This window comes from Mastomys coucha, unplaced genomic scaffold (assembly GCF_008632895.1).
Source record: "Mastomys coucha isolate ucsf_1 unplaced genomic scaffold, UCSF_Mcou_1 pScaffold15, whole genome shotgun sequence".
Classification (NCBI taxonomy): Eukaryota; Metazoa; Chordata; class Mammalia; order Rodentia; family Muridae; genus Mastomys; species Mastomys coucha.
Genome location: NW_022196897.1, coordinates 104577711 through 104597800, shown reverse-complemented (window position 1 = coordinate 104597800; position 20090 = coordinate 104577711). Strand labels below are relative to the sequence as shown.

General features: G+C 38.7%; 1 protein-coding gene across 4 annotated transcripts in view; it reads left to right on the top strand.

The window, feature by feature from the left end:
- The window catches only part of Ino80 (INO80 complex ATPase subunit), a 94939-nt gene that overhangs the window by 14713 nt on the left and 60136 nt on the right, over positions 1-20090 (top strand). For 3 of the 4 annotated variants that reach the window (XM_031371516.1, XM_031371518.1, XM_031371517.1), the window contains exons 2-13: positions 2892-3077; positions 3666-3835; positions 3958-4025; positions 6029-6190; positions 9002-9122; positions 10208-10422; positions 12155-12208; positions 13500-13703; positions 14781-14976; positions 15935-16002; positions 18304-18513; positions 19212-19292. In XM_031371516.1, the coding sequence (XP_031227376.1) occupies positions 2935-3077; positions 3666-3835; positions 3958-4025; positions 6029-6190; positions 9002-9122; positions 10208-10422; positions 12155-12208; positions 13500-13703; positions 14781-14976; positions 15935-16002; positions 18304-18513; positions 19212-19292 (1692 nt within the window). In that variant the 5' untranslated portion in view covers positions 2892-2934. Of the gene's footprint in view, positions 1-2891; positions 3078-3665; positions 3836-3957; positions 4026-6028; positions 6191-9001; positions 9123-10207; positions 10423-12154; positions 12209-13499; positions 13704-14780; positions 14977-15934; positions 16003-18303; positions 18514-19211; positions 19293-20090 lie in introns of those variants that run through there. The other variant, XM_031371519.1, reaches the window with a different exon arrangement.

Sequence of the window (20090 nt, the reverse complement as noted above, 5' to 3'; positions counted from 1 at the left end):
AAATCCGCCTGCCTCTGCCTCCCAAGTGCTGGGATTAAAGGCGTGCGCCACCACCGCCCAGCTACATTCTTTAAAAACTTCATATTATTTTATGTACGTGGATGTTATGTCTGCTAATCAGAAGAAGACATCAGATCTTCTAGTGGTTGTGAACCACCATGTAGTTGCTGGGAATTTTACTCAGGACCTCTGGAAGAGCAGACTGTGTTTTTAATCACTGAGCCATCTCTCTAGACCACAAGATTTATAAAACAACATTTATTTATTTATTTGTGTCTGTGTGCAAGCATGTGTTTGTATATATATATATCTGGAGTGTGCGCTCACTCCATAGCACAGCTATGAAGGTAGAAGACAACTTGTGGGAATTGGTTCTCTTCTTCCACCATGTATATTCTTGGGATTGAACTTAGGTCACAAGCTTGCAACCACACGATTTTACATGCTGAGCCATCAGACTAGCCCTGTTTTTGTTTGCTGTTTTTATTTATTTATTTTTTTGTAATATGTTCCCATGTCCCCTAGGCTGGCCTTGACCTCACTGTGTTGCTGAGTATAATCTTGGACTTCTGACCCTCCTTGCTCTACTTTTCTGGTTCTGGGATTACAGATATATGGTACCATGCCTGGTTTGTGTAGTACTGGGTATTGAACAGGATTTGTGCATGCAAGACGAGCACTGTTCCACCTGAACTACGTCTCCAGCTGCCTGCTTTCAGTGCTTTTCCTTTAGGCATGCCTGATGTTCAAGATTGTTTTGAAGATTCATCCACATTCAGAAATACTTGGAAAAGTTAGACCATCTGTAGACTTTTTTCTAGATACTTCCTAATAGAGTGCAAATATTTGTGTAACATTTGCAGTGTATTACATAAAAGTAACTGAGAGGTTCACAGTAAATAGGATATACGGTTATAAACAGATTATTTGCCATTTTAATGTGAACGCATCCATGGCTATGGGTTTTGTAGGGATTCTAAAATCAATATCCTGTGTACACTTAGAAATGACTATATATTTCATTTGAGAAATAGAATGCAGGTTTCATTAAGGAAGAAAAAAATAGGATTAAGAAAATATATAATCACAGTATACTTATAGGGTGATAGTATATTTTTTTCTTTGACATTGTGGAAAGGGTAACCTTTTTTAAGCTAGGAGTTCTACACTTTTAAAATGTGCGCATTACTTTTTATCTCAAGAACACTGCTTTGAGTAAACTGGTGGCTTAGGGCTTGTTAAGTTGCTAGACTATTTTCCATATTATAGTGAACCCTTAGGGCAGGTTTCTCCACCCTTGAGGGAGGTTAGGAAGACCCTTTCACGGGTGGCCTAAGATCATCAGAAAATATAGATATGATTATATTATGATTCATAATTGTATGATTATAGCAAAATTACAGCAATGAAGTAGCAATGAGTATAATTCTGTGGTTGGGGTCACCACATCAGGAAGAAGTGTACTGCAGGGTTGCAGCTTTAGGAGGGTTGAGAATCACTGCTTTAGGGTTAGGCTTAGGCTGAGCAGTGTGGTTTTGCCTGCTTGGTTGAGTTACTTACTCTGCCTACTTTTGGTCTTTGAAGGCAAGTCAGTTTTTCTCCTTAGTTTGGTGTTTGGTACATCGTTATCTTTTCCTAATCAAGAGCTTCATGATTTATTTACCTGGGTAAAGTGACCAAATCATTTAGAGTTCAAACCTGGATGTGAAGGGAGACTGGTCAGCCTAATGATGGTGCTTCCTGGTTTTGCTATATGTAGCAGAGGCTGGTGGGAAAGAACTGCAACTTTTAAGTTTTTGGTACTGGGTATCCTACCTAGGGCCTCTTACAGGCTAAGAAGGCTCTGTAATTCTGAACTAGTAATAGACCTATAATAAAATATCAAAATTCTCAAACTAGTAGTCTTTTTTTCTAAGTGTGTGTATGTGTGCAAGAATACATAAGTAGAGTAAACATGGACAACAGGCTATTATGTGGAGCTGACATACAGAGTATAACCAGGGTTATATAGAGCCTCTGAGCAGACCAGTCCACAGTGAGTTGCTTTGTCAGTATAGTAATAGTTTTTTCATCCTTAGAAGTGGCAGTGTGAGTCAATATAAACGGTGGAATGAGTCTAATAGGATTTTAAAAGAAAGTATTCTTCCTGGGCATCTCTCCACTTTAGGGAAATTTATAGTTAATTTATGATCTATCTGCTTTAAAAAACAAAACAAAAACAAAACTTGGGCTGTCGAGATGGCTTAGCGGGTAAGAGCACTAACTGCTCTTTTGAAGGTCCTGAGTTCAAATCCTGGCAACCACATGGTGGCTCACAACCACCCGTAATGAGATTGGATGCCCTCTTCTGGTGCATCTGAAGTCAGCTACAGTGTACTTATGTATAATAATAAATAAATCTTAAAAACAAAACCAAAAAACTTTTAATTCCAGTTCTGAGGAGAGATTTTGTAGACTACTATATATTTTGTAGAATAATATATATATTCTTCTGGTAAATAGTATACTTCAAACATATGAATGAATGTAAATATAAAATGAAGTGATGTTGGAAACAAGTACTGTCCTCTGCACAGTGCACACAGTCAGCACTTCACTTTGTTAAGTGTAATTCATTCTTTTAATTCATGAAGGAGAAATAGGAAGTGAGTATAAAATCTCAGGCTTGTTTGAGAAAGTGCTGTATAAATTGTGTTGTAGTTGATGATAGTGTTTCTATACTTTGCCCTTGCACTAGAAGGCAGTGTCTAATGAACTCTCTGTAGTATGTCGTCTCAGTGTCCTGTGTTTGAGAGAGCCTGATTCCTGTTTGTACTGAAGGCAAGCATGCAGGAGAAGGGGAAGAGGAATAATCTTTGATTTTTTTTTTTAAACTTATCTTCATTTTACAGCTGTGCAGTTGGAGGTCCTCGTGCATGAAGACAGATTTGTTCTATGGCCTCGGAGTTGGGTGCCGGGGACGATGGCAGCTGCACTGAGCTGGCAAAGCCCCTTTATCTTCAGTACCTGGAGAGAGCCTTGCGGTTGGACCATTTTCTGCGACAAACATCAGCCATCTTCAACAGGAATATTTCTAGGTGTGTTATTTTATCTCTGACAATGTTTCAGTGTTTTATTACATTTCTGATTCTCGTCTTTAGGATTTAAGGTTAAACTTTGTATGGTTTTTTTACTTTTAGTATTTTCTTCCTCTTTTTTCAAATAAAACAATCAACTTTTTCAAAGACTATTATTTAAGTTTTCATTTATAGTAACCTTAATCACTTAATCTTTTTTCTTTCCTTTCCTTTCCTCTCCTTTCCTTTCCTCTCTCTCTCTTCTCTTTTCTCTTCTTTTCTTTTCTTTTCTTTTTTTGAGACATGGTCTCAATATGTACCCCAGACTGGCCTAGAACTCACAGATCTCCTGCCTCTACCCCTGGAGCACTAGCTTTAAAGGTTTAAAGGTATGTGTGCCATCTTGCCTGACTCCTTAGATTATGTACATACATACATATATAGTTATTTGAAAGAGGGTCTCATGTAGCCCATACCGGTCTCAACTGACCCTGAACTCCTAATCCTCCTGTCTCTACCAGGTGCTAGATTTATAGGCATGTGCCATCACACTTGACTCAAAATGTTGAATAACCTTTAATTATGGACTTACTGTTCTTCCATTTATAGTGATGAGAGTGAAGATGGACTGGATGACAATAATCCCTTATTGCCTGAGTCTGGGGATCCCTTAATGCAAGTAAAAGAAGAGCCTCCAAATTCATTGCTTGGCGAAACCTCTGGAGCAAGCAGTTCTGGGTTGTTGAACCCATATTCACTGAACGGAGTTCTGCAGTCAGGTCAGTGTGGAGTGGGAGCCCTCTGCAGCTGCAGTTCTCTTGGGGGCAGTCAGCGTTTCATTTTTTTTGTTTTGTTTTGTTTTTTGTTTTTTTTTTTTTACTCTTTATGTTTCTTTATCCAGAATCAAAATCTGACAAGGGGAATTTATATAACTTCTCTAAGTTGAAGAAAAGCAGAAAGTGGCTAAAGGTAAGAGATAAGACAGAACATTTCCAGTCCAAATAATCTACTAAGATTACAATTAGGAGGAAAGTTACCGGACCATTCTGGAATATTGACAGTTTTCTAGAGATAGTTATTTTACTGGAGTTTGTCTTATGAAGAAAGTTCAACAAAGTAATTTTTAGTAGCCTTTTTATTAAATATGAGATACTGAGAAAAGAGAAATTGATCAGATAAGATCCTCCCTTCATTGGCTTACCTTGTGATCAGGAATGTTAATTTAGTTTTCTTGAATTTTTGAGTACTTCATTCAACAAATGCTCAGAATGCATCCATGTGCCAAGGACTATTATTGTCGGTAGACAAGGCCGGTCTGTATCATTTATATTCTGAATGAGGGAGGTAGTGAGTAAGAGTGTAAAGAAGTAAGTAGAACTTCAAGATAGCATTTCTACAGTTTTCTGAATTATCAGAGTGAACCATGTGACTGCCAAAGGTAAGAGCCTTTAAGCATATGAAGAGTACACTGGAATCATTAAAAAAGAAGCAGCTTGTTGTCTGGGGGAGGAGAGGCTAGCGTGGCTGGTGACCAGTGACTGGGCGGGAGAGGTGAGCTTAGAACCTGATGCTGTTAGGCCTATGTTCTGTTGTGTATTCCAGTCTTAGATCACAGTCATAAGCAGGTAGAGTGGCGTAGTATTTATATTTACATTGTTACTGCGAATGGCCAAACTAGAGGGTGATATTTCTTCTATTTAAAAGCTTTTTTTACTTAGCATGTGAAAACATTTAAATAAATAAATAAATAAAACTAATGATTTACAGCTTCTTACTTTTGCTATAAGCCTTTACTACTATTACCATGTCCTTTAAAACTCATGGGTTTAAAGTCTAACTTGCTTTTTTTCCAAAAGATTTTAGGAATTTAGAACTACAGAAACCTTTATACTTAGTTGTCATATTTTAAATAATTGAGAGGTAGTTCAGATCACTAGTTGCTTTTGCTGAGGGCTTGGCTTCTGTTCCCAGCACATACGTGGTGTCTCACAGCCATGCATAACTAAAGTTCCATGGGGGTCTGATACCTTATGACCTCCGCAGGTACTGAACATGTACAAAGTTCATATAACTGCATGTAGGCAAGCCAAATACATATAAAATACGTACTTCTACAAATAAAAAATAAAAATTGAGATGTAGTCAGGTAGCAGTGGCGCACACCTTTACTCTCAGTAGTCGGGAGGCAGAGGTAGGTGGATGGATCTGTGAGTTCAAGCCCAGCCTGGTCTACAGAGTGAGTTCCAGGACAGCCATGGCTACACAGAAGAAACCCTGTTTCAGAGGGGAAAAAATTGGGATATAAGTCACTGACCATAAAATGTAAGCCTTAAAACTGTGTGACTTAGTAGCTCTTAATATGTTCATAGACTTCTGGGAATTACTGTTGTTTAATTTCAGAACATTTCATCATTTCATTCAGAAGCCCTGTGCTTATTAGCAGCCACTCCCATCCTGAGAGTTCTTCAGTCTTTGCTGGCTACTAATGTATTTTCTCTCTATTAATTTGCCCATTCTGGACATTTCATATAAATTAAATCATAGTATGTGGGCTTTTGTGGCTGGCTTTCTCACTTGGTATAATACTTTGAGGTTTATTTTGGTGTGGTGTATATTAGTACTTCATTTCTTCTTAGGGCCTAGTCATCTGTACTGCATTTTATTTATCCATTCATGAACTACTGGATATTTAAGTTTTTTCTTCCCCTTTAGCCATCACACCTTGCTTTGTCCTTGTTCCTTTGTATGCTATATTCTTTTTCCTTATTGATATACTCTAATTTTTTGTTTGCCTTTGTATATATTTAACATTTAGGGTTTTTTAGTTAAATTAATAAAGATTAGAGTAAGAATCAGAAATGACTGTACTCTGGCTGTTTTGGCCACTGTTCTAGCATCTGGGAAAAAATAATTGGATTGTAAAAGAACTGCTTCACAGCAAAAGTTATATTCCATTTTCACCCCTTTTCTAGAGCATTCTTTTAAGTGATGAGTCCAGTGAGGCAGATTCTCAGAGTGAAGACAATGATGATGAAGAAGAAGAACTCAATCTCAGCAGAGAAGAACTTCACAACATGCTTCGATTACACAAATATAAGAAACTTCACCAAAATAAATATAGTAAAGATAAGGAGGTGAGAGTTTCAAGAGAACGCTCACAACCACACTATTTTAACTTATATGAAATAATAACTGTTAAGAGCTTTATTGTGATAGGATTCACATAATAAAATCCAGGTTTGGAAGTAGGTACCTGAATGTTTTCTGAGTATATTTGTAGTGTGTAGTGTGTGTTTTTGTCATCACTGTCTCAGTTCTAGAAAACTTTCCTCACTTTAGAAAGAAACCTTTATGCCTTGGCTTCTTCCTCTCATTCTATTCTTCTTTGTGCCAGGCACCCACCAGTCTATGTTCTTTGTCTCTATTTTTATTCTATGTATTTATTTGAGATTTGGTCTTGTATAGTAGGGTGGTGACCTTGAACTCCTTATTTTCCCATCTCTACCTTCCAGGTGCTGGCATGTGCCACCACATGCAGCTCTGGTTGTTGTGTGTTTTTGGATGGTGTTAGAGATTGAATCCAGGGCCTCATGCATGTGTGTTCATGTAAATGTGTTCATTCTGGACATTTCACATAAATGGGATCAGAGAGCATGGCACTCTTTGCCCACCTTCTCTCACTTGGTGTTTCCTTTACAAGGTTTGTTCATGCACTATGTATTATTACTTCATTCATTTTTATTGCCAAATAGTCAGTTTTTATTTATAGAAAATTGTTTTTTTGTTTTTCAGTTGATGAGCTGATTTCTCCTACTTTGGGTGGTTTTGTATGCTACTATTAAGATTAGTATAGGTTTCTGTGTGGGTGTATGTTTTTATTTCTCCTGGTTGTATATTTAGCAGGGCAGTTGCTGGGTCATGTGATAATTCTGCTTAACTTTGTGAGACTGCCAGTATATCTTTACCAATACAATTACTTGTTGAAGTTTTCAGTTTGCAACCAGTATTCCAGTGATGATAGGTTTAATGATAACCATTTGACCACTTGTTACCAAAACATTCTTATTTTGCCAGAAATATAGCCTTTTGTAAATAATGAGCCAACAATTTTCCAATAGTATTAAGGTTGAAAGTTAGTTCAGAGAACCTTAAGTAATACATAAAAATGTACAAATCAGTGGAATATCTTAATAATTTTGATTCTCACAGTGTTCTTGAAACCTGATGCCAAGGCACATGGTATTCTGTATATTCACTCATTTCTTTTTCTTTTTTTGAGACAGGTCTCACTCTGTAGCCCAGGTGGGCCTTGAATTCATGGCAGTCAGTCTGCCTCAGCCTTATGTGTTGAGTTTACAGCCATGATCTGCTTTGATTTTTTTTTTTTTTAATTGAAACAAAATATATATACATGGGACTTTAGGTATATAGCTTGATGCCTGCTCTCTTAATTTTGATGCTTACCAGAGAGCTTTTATATCAGTCTTCCATGTTACTCCAGGTATAACTTCAAAAAATGATCCAACAGATTTTTATTTACGTGGGAAATAAAATTACTGTGGATTTGAGAGTCAGCTGAAATGAAAGGTTGTAATAGATTTACTACTAGTTGGAGGGAAAAATGAGATTTTTTAATGTTAATTGTAAAATAATAGGTGCTGTCCTTAATAATAAACTCTTGGTGAGAGAAGGGGTGACTTGATAGGTGAAAATACTGAGATGGGGCTGGAGAGATGGCTCAGCAGTTAAGAGCACTGACTGCTCTTCTGGAGGACCTGAGTTCCATTCCCCGCAACCACGTGGTGGCTCACAACCATCTGTAATGGGATCCAACACCCTCTTCTGGTGTGTCTGAAGACAGCAGCGGTGTACTCATACATGAAATAAATAAATCTTAAAAAAAAAAAAAAGAAAGAAAAGAAAATACTGAGATGACTGGTTGGAAACTGTTGGAAGGCCCAAGACATGGTGGCATGTGCCTGGGGACAGTGGGAGAGTCATCGGCATGTGTGAGGCCAGTAAGTCTACATAGTGAGTTTCCGACCAGCCAAAGCTACATAATGGGACTCTGTCACCATACAGTAAAACAGTTCAGAACAAAGCAAGAAAAAACATTTGAAGTAAATAAAAGAGTAAAAGCCAGAGTAGCTAACATCAGGAACTTAATAACTCTGAAGACCTATCTATTAGTAGTGGATTTCTTAATGATAAGTTCCTGCTGTGTTGGTTTTTACATGTACTTAATTTAGTTTGGTTTGCACATGTGTCTGCCACAGTACATTCATGAGTGTAGTAGATGTCAGAGGACAACAGTTAAGCATCTTTTACCCTGTGCATTCCTGGGATTGAGCTTGGGCTTTCAGGGTTGGTGGCAAATACCTTTACCTGCTGCTGTCTTTCCCAGTCTTTGAATTTGTAAAGAGAAACAATTCTATCTTTTTTCTTTGTTTTCTGTTTTGTTTAAGATAAGGTCTTATTTAGCTCAGACTGGCCTAGAATTCCTTGCCTCCACTTCCCACTTACATGCAAATCTTTTTGTATGAAATTAATTTCATCCCAGATGTGTATCTGCTGTGTGTAGTGGTACATATTTGCATTTCTAGTATTTGGAGTGTGGAGGCAGACGTATCAGGAACTCAAGTCATCCTGGGCTACATGAACTTTTGTTGAAGAAGGTAGAAAAGAAAAAAATGTGATAGAAATTCAGATTCCCGAAGGATTTCCTTACAAAGTTCTTTCTAGCCGTCTGTCTTGTGCCTAGCAGTTAAGCCTGTTTTGCTTCTAAGTTAAAGAAATTGGCTTTGATGTACTAATTTCTTATTGGTCTCTGTGGGAAACTATTTAGGAGCTATGGTTTTCTCTGGCTTAGTTTTTTTAAATTAAGATGACTTCAAGGCTGTGTTGTGGAACACAGGCAGACCCATCACAGTGTTTGCCTGCTTCAGTTGCAGCAGTACCAGTACTACAGTGCCGGCCTGCTCTCTACATACGACCCTTTCTATGAGCAACAGCGCCACTTGCTTGGACCCAAAAAGAAGAAATTCAAAGAAGACAAGAAGCTTAAAGGCAAGTATATTTATTCTTTCTTAATTTCAGAATGTGTGTGGTACATTTTGACTTTAAGTATAGTAGAAAATTACTTTTATCTTTAAAACTGTAGTCTCATTTTTTTCTAATTACTGACATTACTTACCTTATTTTACATTTGTTGTGTATTTTTTTATGGATGTAGATAGACTTAATGAACTATAGATTGCAAGCACATGGACTGTGATCCTAGCATTGGTAGATAGAAGAAAGGTAGAAGAAGGAGTCTGTTGAGCAAAGTTCTTTTTGGCTACATAGAGGTTGAGTCCACCTTGGGCTGCCTGAGACCTTGTCTTTCAGCCTCCTCCTTCTCTTCTAACCCATGAAACAAAGTAAACTACAGCGGTAGGTTGCTACACAATGGTTTAGGTAAAATGGTTTCCTTCCTTTTCTCACACTGTGTGGTTGTCGAGGGCATGCTGAGAGGAGCAGCCTTGGTTAAGTCACTCCTTGTGAGCCTTTGGAGTGTGTGTGTCTGCCAGGAAATGGCTTCTTTCTCTTCCGACCTCTGTCTAAGCACATGGAAAAGCAGGAAGGACATGGGACCAGAGAGTTTTAAGGTATCTGTACAAGGCAGATTTTGTTTCCCTGAAGATAAGAATTCTGCTCAGAAAGCATCTTTTCTAGCCTTCCCTTCTTTCTCCACACTCTCCTTTTCTTATCTTCCCTCTCAATGTAAATTATCTGTGCCATTTGTTTTTTTTCTCAAAAGTTTTACTGGCCTATCTATTGATGCAATTTTTTCCTGTTATTTTTCTTTAGTTGCCTTGCATTTCCACCAAGTGGAAATAGGTTCCCATCCTGTAACTGTCACTTGAGGCTAGTGATTCAGCTTTATAAACATTTGCACTGAGTTTAAGCCATTTGTTTCTGAGTTTTAGTTTCAGTTTTTCATGTCTGCAAAAGGAATGTCAATGTCCAGTGTTCTTTTTAAGTTAGTGAGATCCTCCTCTCAGGAAGGCCTGATAGAAGGAAGAAATGCTGCCTGCTCCTGGGTGTTTTCTCCAATGATAAGGATACTCACTGGTTCTGACCAGCCTTGTAAACATCTCTTTCCTTTGCAGCCAAGTTGAAAAAAGTGAAGAAAAAAAGACGACGCGATGAAGAGTTTTCCTCTGAAGAATCTCCCCGTCACCACCATCATCAGACCAAAGTCTTTGCTAAGTTTTCTCATGATGCACCTCCCCCTGGCACCAAGAAGAAACACTTATCCATTGAGCAGCTTAATGCTCGCCGCAGGAAAGTGTGGCTGAGCATTGTGAAAAAGGAACTACCAAAGGTTAGTGAGTGGGTGGGTAAGTGGGTGGGTGGGTGAGTGAGTGAGTGAGTGAGTGAGTGGAATGGAGAGATGGGAATGAGGTAGCAGGAATGGGTACAGGATCAACTTGTAGATGTTCAGGGATGTTGTGATGATATCTCTTACAGCTACCAGAAGTAAGCAAAGTCAATAAAACTGACCAGCATGTGGGTGAATGGGGATATTAGAGATGTGAAGAGGAAGGCCATAGAAACATGTAACACAGTCAGTTTTTAGAGTATATAATAAAAGAAAACAATGTATTATGTAAAACTAAAGATCAAATGAACTCTACAGGACTGTAGAGTGGGTAGAGCTTCTCACCAGCAAGCCTGCCATCTCAGTTTGATCTATGTATGATCTGTTCTTAGTTGGAATGTTAACGGAAAAAAATATGCCTTAGTGTCTGAAGAAGTTTGAAATGATGCCCTTTGATGAAAAATTTTTTTATTAAGAACAACTGAGATTGTTGTTAAAGAGAAAAATTTAACACATGAATTAGTAAGAGGAAGTTACTGAGAAAAAGCTGGCATGGGTGGGGGGAACCCAAGGTGGGATTACTTTAGAATTGTTTTCAAGACATTCTCAAGATCCTGAGACTTCAAACCCCTTATTGAGCATGGCAGAGAGATTCAGTAGGCAGAGGGCTGCCTTTTTTTGTCTTATCCTGAGTTAAATGACTATTTACTTTGAGGCATGGTTTCGTTACAGTCTTGCTGGTCTGGAACTTTGGAAGTCTCTATTTGCCTCTATCTCCTAAGTGATGAGATGAAAAGTAGTGCCACCACACTCAGTGCTCGACAGGGATCTTTATTGAAGGGTTGTTACTTTTAAGTGGAAGAGGTCAACTCAGAACCTGAGTTAGGAGCTACCAGGTCATCTTAGGTTAGGTTTGTTTGCCATAGAATTTTTTTTTTGAAGACAAGGCTTGGGTGATAGTCAAAATCTGAGTAATAGTGGGAGAAGTTTGCTCTTGTTGGAGGTAGAGCTAGTATACTAAACTGGAAAGGACTTTATGTTTTTTGTAATGATTCTTATATTTTGGTGTCCTGCTGCCTCAGCTTTGTACATTGGCCCAGGAAAACAGCATGCTTGAATCAAGTGTTAGTATCCTAGTCCATTTAAACCTTATCAGTTATTTCTAGAAGTACACAGATTATTTAAAGAGCCAGAAACATGATGCAGTTTGTAGACTGTTTCCTGCAATAGTATAAGATCTAGTGCCCAACACCCATGTAAAAAGCCAAACATTGTGGTATTTGCCTATAATTCTGGTGGCCAAGAATTACATGGAAGGCTGAGACAGGAAGGTCTCTGTAGCTTGTTGCCCACTCAGTCTCACTGAATGTGAGTTCCAGGCTTATTGAGACCCTGTCTCATAAAATAAATAGCGACGTGATAGAGCAAAGTACCCAATGTCTAATGCTAGGCTCTACACACATGTGCAGAATATACTCAGACATTTAAACACACATACCTGCAGATACCATACATACAAAGTAAAGCTAAAGTAAGATTAGCGGCAGCTTCAACAGTAGCTTCTTGTTCCTGGTATTTTAGTAGTTTTATGGTATGCCAGACAGTGCCTCTGAATGACTTTTCAAAGTAATTTGTCTTGTATGTACTTGACATTTTTAATTCCTTCAGGAATTAAATAAAGGCTATGCAATCTTACTTAAAAATAAATCTTAAATATTACTTTCAAATATTTTAGGCCAACAAGCAGAAGTCTTCAGCTCGAAACTTATTTCTTACCAATAGCCGAAAGGTAACATTTTTCCGTTTTCTAGTTTGTCTATTGTGTGTTCTCTGGGCTTATTCTCACTACTCTCGTATATTGTGATCTACTGATCATGAATTGGGTAGTCTGTAAACAACCATCTAGGTAGTCTCATTCTGTTTAATAAGTAAAATTATCCTTCCTCATATTTCTCATATTTTGAACTTTCCATGTCGAATTAATCTCTGGTTCTTTAAAATCTGTGCTCAGTTTTTCCATTTAAGAAGTGATGGGGGTTACAGGGATGGCTTGGTGGGTAAAGCCACTTTCTGGCAAGCTTGACAGCCTGAGTTCAGTCCCTGGAACCACTGATGGATAGAAAGAGCTGAGTCCCCACAGTTGCCCTTGAATATCCTTATGTGTACCATCGTACACATGTACCTGTATGCACAACTTCTCTCCTCTCCCCACAATAATAGTAACTTAAAAAGAGAAATGTGGACATGAAAAAAGGTCAGAGAGAAAAATGATAGCTTGTTGTAAGGATTTGTCCAGACTAGTCTCTCAGCCCCTCTCTCTCTCCTCACCTGTAAAAGAGATTGTGATGACACTGCTTTCATAGTTTTTGTGAGTAAAGGATACACTAAAATATGCCTCACATGTAAAAAAAAAAAAAGCAGTGATGGCTATTTTTATTATTAATGTGGTAATAGTGCTTTGTAATGCCTCGGTAAATTTCAGGCATTTCCATTGTTGCAGTACCTTTTTCTGGGGAAATGTGAAGAAATATGTTCACCCTGTTTAGGGTACCGAGGACTGGAGAACCATTTGGTTTAGTTGGAGTTATAGGTACATAGGCAACTTATAGACAGAAGAAAAGCCACCCCTTCCTCCACTGCAGTTGTTTACTGTATATCCTTCAGAGCAGTGAGGTCTATTGCACACTGCCCAGGGAGCCACAGTACTGCTGCCTCTTCCCTCATGCATGTGCTTGCTTCTTTGTAATCTCTTCCAACCTTTCACAAAGGAACAAGTCACAAGGGTCCAGTCTTATGAGGTTCTCAAGCTAATAAATACAGTAAAGGGAAGTTCCACCATAGTAAGTATACTATTTCATCTAAAATGATAGATGTGAATAGGTATTTTAATTAGAATATTTAACCTCAGGGGTCTGAGTCTTACTCAGGAGCATTAATTAAAGCAGGAGAGAAAGAGATATAATTACCTCCTTAGCAGGATTGTAGGTACTAAAAAGATTGAGGGACACTGGATTAAAGTCCAGGCAAAACTGCTCTTGGAACTGGGTCCTTCTCTGTTACAATATTGATGCTGTTTGCAGCTTGCCCATCAATGCATGAAGGAGGTACGTCGCGCTGCTCTGCAAGCACAGAAGAACTGTAAGGAGACTTTGCCTCGTGCCCGGCGCCTAACAAAGGAGATGCTACTGTATTGGAAGAAGTATGAGAAGGTGGAGAAGGAGCATCGCAAGCGAGCAGAGAAGGAAGCTTTGGAGCAGCGGAAGCTGGATGAGGAAATGCGGGAGGTGGGGCAAAAGCCTACATATTTTTGTTGTTGTCATTTGGTTTGGTTTTGTATTGTTGGGGTTTTTGGTTTTTGGTCTGGTTTGGTTTTGCTTTTCGAGACAGGGTTTCTCTGTGTGGCCCTGGCTGTCCTGGAACTCACTCTGTAGAACAGGAAAGCCTTGAACTCAGAAACCCGCCTACCTTTGCCTCCTGAGTGCTGGGACTAAAGGCGTGCGCCACCACTGCCAGGCAAAAGCATACAAATTCTAAAACCTGTATTTAGTACCAAAGGACTAAGGATTTAGTTTGTTGCTTTGAACCTTTGAGATGGTAGCTCTGGCTTTCCTGGAACTGGTCATATAAACCAGGTCATCTTCAAACTCACAGATTCACTTGCTTCTGCCTCCTGAGTTTCTATTCCTTTTCTGTATTCTTTGTTTTAATTTTGTTTTTAAATTTTATTTTATGTGAGTGGATGTTTTGCTTGTATGTATATGTGCACTACACACATGCATGCAGAGGCCAGAAAAGGACATTGGATTCTCTGGAACTGGAGTTTCAGGCTGTGTTACATAGGGACAGTGAGCAATTTAGTTTTCTGAGACCTATCCACTTTTTCATCTACCATTTTTAAACTTTAGCCATTACTATTGATTAATGTGATGTCTCTCAACTGATCTAGGCTTTTTATGTCTAGTAATACAGAATAAGTAATTGTTTGACATTTGTAAAGCTGTTGGGAAGAAAGGTAGGTCCAGAAAAGAGAGTCAGGACTGGATGATGTTGGTTTTCAGATGTGACCACGTCTTTTTCAGTGGCTTTTGGAGCCTCTTCTGGACACTTAATCATCGTTTTTCTTTTCTCTTTTTCATTCACTTTCTTCTTCCTGTCCTTCCTTCTCTTCCCTTTTCTTTCTTCTGTATTTATATTTTTGCACTTTTATGTGTTGTATATTAGCAATAGTTGCCTTTTTAAAAGTAAAAAGTAAAGTTTTGAAGGCATTATATGGAGGCTTTTATTAAGATTTGCTAATTTCTGTTGACTGCAAATTATTTATGACTTGGATGTTCTTACCTTCAATTTCCCCCCTACTTTAGGCCAAGAGGCAACAGCGAAAACTCAACTTCTTAATCACTCAGACAGAGTTATATGCTCATTTCATGAGTCGAAAACGTGATATGGGTCATGATGGAATCCAGGAAGAAATCTTAAGGAAACTAGAAGATAGTTCTACCCAGAGACAAATTGACATTGGTGGAGGAGTGGTGGTTAACATCACCCAGGAAGACTATGGTAAGTCCTAAGTCAGGAAGGAGAGGAAGCAGGTAGCCTTCATTCTTCATATTAAGGTTGTGTACGTTAAAATTCTTACAGGTTTGTTTTAATCCATAGATAATACTGCTCAGAAAAGGGAGATTTATTGCACTAGAGCAAGAAATAATGTGTTTCTGCAAAGAAAGCCTACAAAATGACTTTAAGATTTTTCAGTAGAGGCCTGGGGAGGGAGAAAGTTTGCCTAGCTGCACGAAGCCCTGGGCTTGATACTTAACATCACATAAACCAGGTAGTAGTGATCTCACATTTCAGAGGGATGGGCAGGAGGATCAGAAGTTGGAAGTCATCTTCAGTTACACGGTTAGAGTATTTTCACAGTGTAGTATAATTAAGATTGTGTTGACCTAGAAATGCAGGAGAATGGAAATATTTCAGAGTATCTTGAGTGTTAACACATGTATAGATTTCATTTGCTTTTGCCCCACATAATATAATTTTGAATCTGCATGTTGGTCTTGCCTATCCTGGTAATTGGTATCAATTTATAAAGAAACCCTAGGCCTGAGAGACTGTAGATTTAACTCCGAGATGGGTTTTATGTGCTGGCTTTCATTCTTGGAGACAAGAGACATCCACAACTACTTTATACTTCAAGGTTCTTTTGTTTGTTTATTTTTGTTGTAGTTTTCTTGAGATAGGGTCTCACTATGTAGCTCTGGCTATCCTGGAACTCACTCTGTAGACCAGAGTGGCATGGAACCCATAGAAACCTACTTGCCTCTTCCTCCCAAGTACTGGGATTAAAGTTGTGTGTCACCACGCCTTACTTATTTCTAGGTTCTTGCCCACTCCTTGTCCTTTGTTAGCCTTGGTATAAATACAGTGGGAAACTGGGGATCCACTTATGTGTGGAATAAATTTGAAGATGGTAATAGAAATTCTAAGTGTGATAATCTACATGTTTTTTTCTTTTCAGATAGTAACCATTTTAAAGCCCAGGCCCTGAAGAATGCTGAAAATGCTTACCATATTCACCAAGCTCGAGTAAGTCTAAGTGAAAATGAAAAGGCAGGCTGGGCATGGTAGTCACACCTTTGATCCCAGCACTCAGGAAGGCAGAATCAGATGGAGCTCTCTGAGTTTGAGGCTAACTTGGTGTATAAAATCAGTTTTTCTTTATTCTTACTTTATTTTATTCTTTGTTCATTGTTTTCAGTTAAACACACTGGTGTGTGTGTGTGTGTGTGTGTGTGTGTGTGTGTGTGTGTGTGTGAGAGAGAGAGAGAGAGAGAGAGAGAGAGAGAGAGAGAGAGATCTCATGTAGGATGAATACTCTCTGTGTGGAAGTGTGTGTGTATGTGTGTTTGTGACACCTGACCATGTGTAGGGTGAAGAATTTCTGTGTGTGTACAAGTGGGTGAGTGTGTGTGAGACTCAGTTATATGTAGGATGAAAGCTTTCCTTACTTCATTTACAGATGGTTATTGCCACCATGTGGGTACTGGGAATTGAACTAGGTCCTCTTGAAGAACTACCATTGCTTTTATCTGTTGAATCATCTCTTTGCTTCACATTAGTAATAATATCTTGGGGTGGCATAATAACAAGTGTTTATTTTGTATAGAATTTTTTAAAAAGATTTATATATTTTTTTAAAGATTTATTTATTATTATATATAAGTACACTGTAGTTGTCTTCAGACGTGCTAGAAGATGGCATCAGATCTCATTATGGGTGGTTGTGAGCCATCCTGTGATTGCTGGGATTTGAACTCAGGACCTTTGGAAGAGCAGACAGTGTTGTTACCCACTGAGCCATCTCTCCATCCCCAAAGATTTATATTTCTATGTATCTTGAGTACACTGTAGTTGTACAGATTGTTGTGAGCCATCATGTGGTTGCTGGGAATTGAATTCAGGACCTTTGATTGATCTGGCCTGCCTAACTCCGGCCCAAAGATTTATTTATTGCTGTATGTAAGTACATGGTAGCTGTGTTCAGATACATCAGAAGAGGGCAGCAGATCTCATTAGAAATGGTTGTGAGCCACCATGTGGGTTGCTGGGATTTGAACTCAGGACCTTCAGAAGAGCAGTCAGTGCTCTTAACCGCTGAGCCATCTCTACAACTCCCTAGAATTTTTATTATTAGTAATGTTGAAAGGTTTATAGTTGAGCTACAAACTTTTTTGTTGTTTTGTATCCTCTTGAGTAATCATGGGTTGTTTAATGAAAAAAGACTACCAAGACTCCTAATGCCTTGAGAAAACTAAGTAACTGCTTTCTTTCACTCAAGCACTAATTTGCCCAATTATTTCTGAGCTACTTGTTTTTTTTTTTTTTTAATTTATTTTTATTCTGTGTATATGAGTGTTTTGCTTGCAAGTATATATTTGCACTATGTGTGTGCTTGGTGTCTAGAGGGGCCAAAAGAGAGTGCCAGGTCCTCTGGGACTGGTGTAGGGTTGTTTGTGAGCTGTCATGTATGTGCTGGGAACTGAACCCAGGTCCTCTGCAAAACAGCCAGTGCTTTTCTGACTCATTTTCCTAGTCCTTGAGGAGTTAATGATCTTTAACAGAATTAGTAAGGAACTGCAGTTGGGCTGAAATGAGTGAAGACAGAGCAGGTCAGTGTGCTGCAGAGGAGCCTTCTGCTATCTTTAATTCCAGCACCCGGGAGGCAGAGTAGTGTAGAGGATTTCTGTAACTTTCAGGCCAACCTGGTGGTCTATGTACTTAGTTCTAGGACAGCCAGGTCTATGTAGAAAGACCCTGTCTCAAAATACCAAACAGACACAAATTCCACTTCCACACAATTCCTTCAATTAAGTTTTGTATTAAAGCCTGTTTTGCTTTTTAATATTTACTAGGTATGTTTTATTTCCAAAGCATTGACTTTGATAATAACAGGTTTTTGTTGTTGTTGTTGTTGTTTTGGTTTTTCGAGACAGGGTTTCTCTGTGTATCCCTGGCTGTCCTGGAACTCACTCTGTAGACCAAGCTGGCCTTGAACTCAGAAATCTGCCTGCCTCTGCCTCCCAAGTGCTGGAACTAAAGGCGTGTGCCACCACTGCCTGGCAACAGTTTTTATTCAAGTAGGTCATGTACTTTCATTATGGTCAGCAGAGTCTCCTATGTACCCAAACTCTTGTATCAAAACTTGGAACAAAAATTTTTAATGAGTAATATAGCTTAGTATGTTAATAAAAACATTTTAGTATAATTGTTAATACGAACTCAGTAAGATGTGAAACATTTCTTAGCATAGTATAAAATATTTTAATGAATTTTATGTTTCTTTATTTTTTATTCTTTTATATTTTTCTTGACATTTTTATTTTCCAGACAAGGTCATTTGATGAAGATGCAAAAGAAAGTCGGGCAGCTGCCCTCAGGGCAGCAGACAAATCTGGCTCTGGGTTTGGGGAGAGTTATAGCTTAGCGAATCCATCTATCCGGGCCGGAGAGGACATTCCACAACCCACTATTTTCAATGGCAAATTGAAAGGTTACCAGCTGAAAGGCATGAACTGGCTAGCAAATCTATATGAACAGGTAAATTCTAGAACTATGTTAAGCCTTTTCTTTTTACTTTTAACATCTGTTTTTCTTTTGATTAATGTAATTGTGAAGTGACTTCATCTTTAGCTTTTTTATAATTTATTTTTAAGATTTACTTGTTTTTATTTTGTCTGTATAAATGTTCGCCTGTATTGTATGTAACTGCACCAGAGGCATGCCGTCTGCATGGAGGTCAAAAGAGGGGATCAGATCTTTGGAACTAACTTAGAGCTGGGTGTGAGCCATGTAGGCAACAGAAATTGAACTTGAATCCTCTGCAAAAGCAGCGAGTGCTCTTAACCACTGAGCCATCTCTCCATTTCAAAAACTTCACTTTCATGCTAGAATCAGAAGTGTATCTGTATTTCTAACTTGGATATGTGTGTGTCCAGTGTATAGTGTGCCTTAGGTGGTCTTGGTAAACTGCATTGTTTGCTTCATATGTGCTACATTAGGTGAAGAACTGGCCTTAGTCTTGGTCTACTATGTCATGAATCACACATATATATCTTCAGTGTTTGCAAAGAAACCATTGCAATAGTGATTTAGTAGTCTTGGTACTGAGTATCTCTCCAATCAATCTTGGTTGATTTGTCCACTGTCTTTGTTAGCTCTTTTGGCATTAAGAGAAATGAATTCTATGTGTTGCAATCAGGTATTGACCATAGTCTCTCACTCTCTCTGTCTCTCAGGGTATTAATGGAATTCTTGCTGATGAAATGGGTCTTGGTAAAACTGTACAGAGCATTGCCCTCCTGGCCCATCTAGCTGAGGTGAGTACTTGGAATTGTTAGTATTGTTCTCCTGAACTTAGGCTTGGCTTGGCTTGGCTTCTCTCCTGACCCCTCCTCTCCCGTCGGTACCCCTCCCCTCCCCTCCCCTTCTCTCCTTCAAAACAGAGGTTCTTTGTGTAGCCTTGGCTATTCTAGACCTTACTATATAGATGTGGATGGCCTCTAACCCAGAGATCTACTTGCCTTTTTCTCCCAAGTCCTGGAACTAAAGACCTGCATCCAGTGCTTTTTAACCTAAGCTATCTCTCCAGCCCCAGACCTTTTTTGTTTTCAGTGTGGCCAAAACAGTGTTTGAACAGTATAACTAGAATTCTTTTTTTTTGTTTGTATTTTGGTTCTTTTGTTTTGTTTTGTTTTGTTTCCCCCCCCCCCCCCCTTTTTGGTTTTTTTCGAGACAGGGTTTCTCTGTGTAGCCCTGGTTGTCCTGGAAGTCACTCTGTAGACCAGGCTGGACTCAAACTCAGAAATCAGCCTACCTCTGCCTCCCAAGTGCCGGATTAAAGGTGTGCGCCACCACTGCCCTGCATAGCTAGAATTCTTGTCTTTTACTTCCTTTTAAGAAGTACTGATAGAGTGTCAAAGACTTTATGGTTGCAAGAATTGGTACTGGATTTCTATCACAACACTGCTTTTTCTAGCTATGCCATATAGTCAGCTCACTTATCCTCTTTGAAATGAGTCTTTAAATCTCTGGTGCCTAGTTTTCTACCTCCTCCTCCTCCTCTTCTTCTTCTTCTCTCTGTTTTTCTTTTTTCTTTTTCTTTTTTTTTTTTTTTT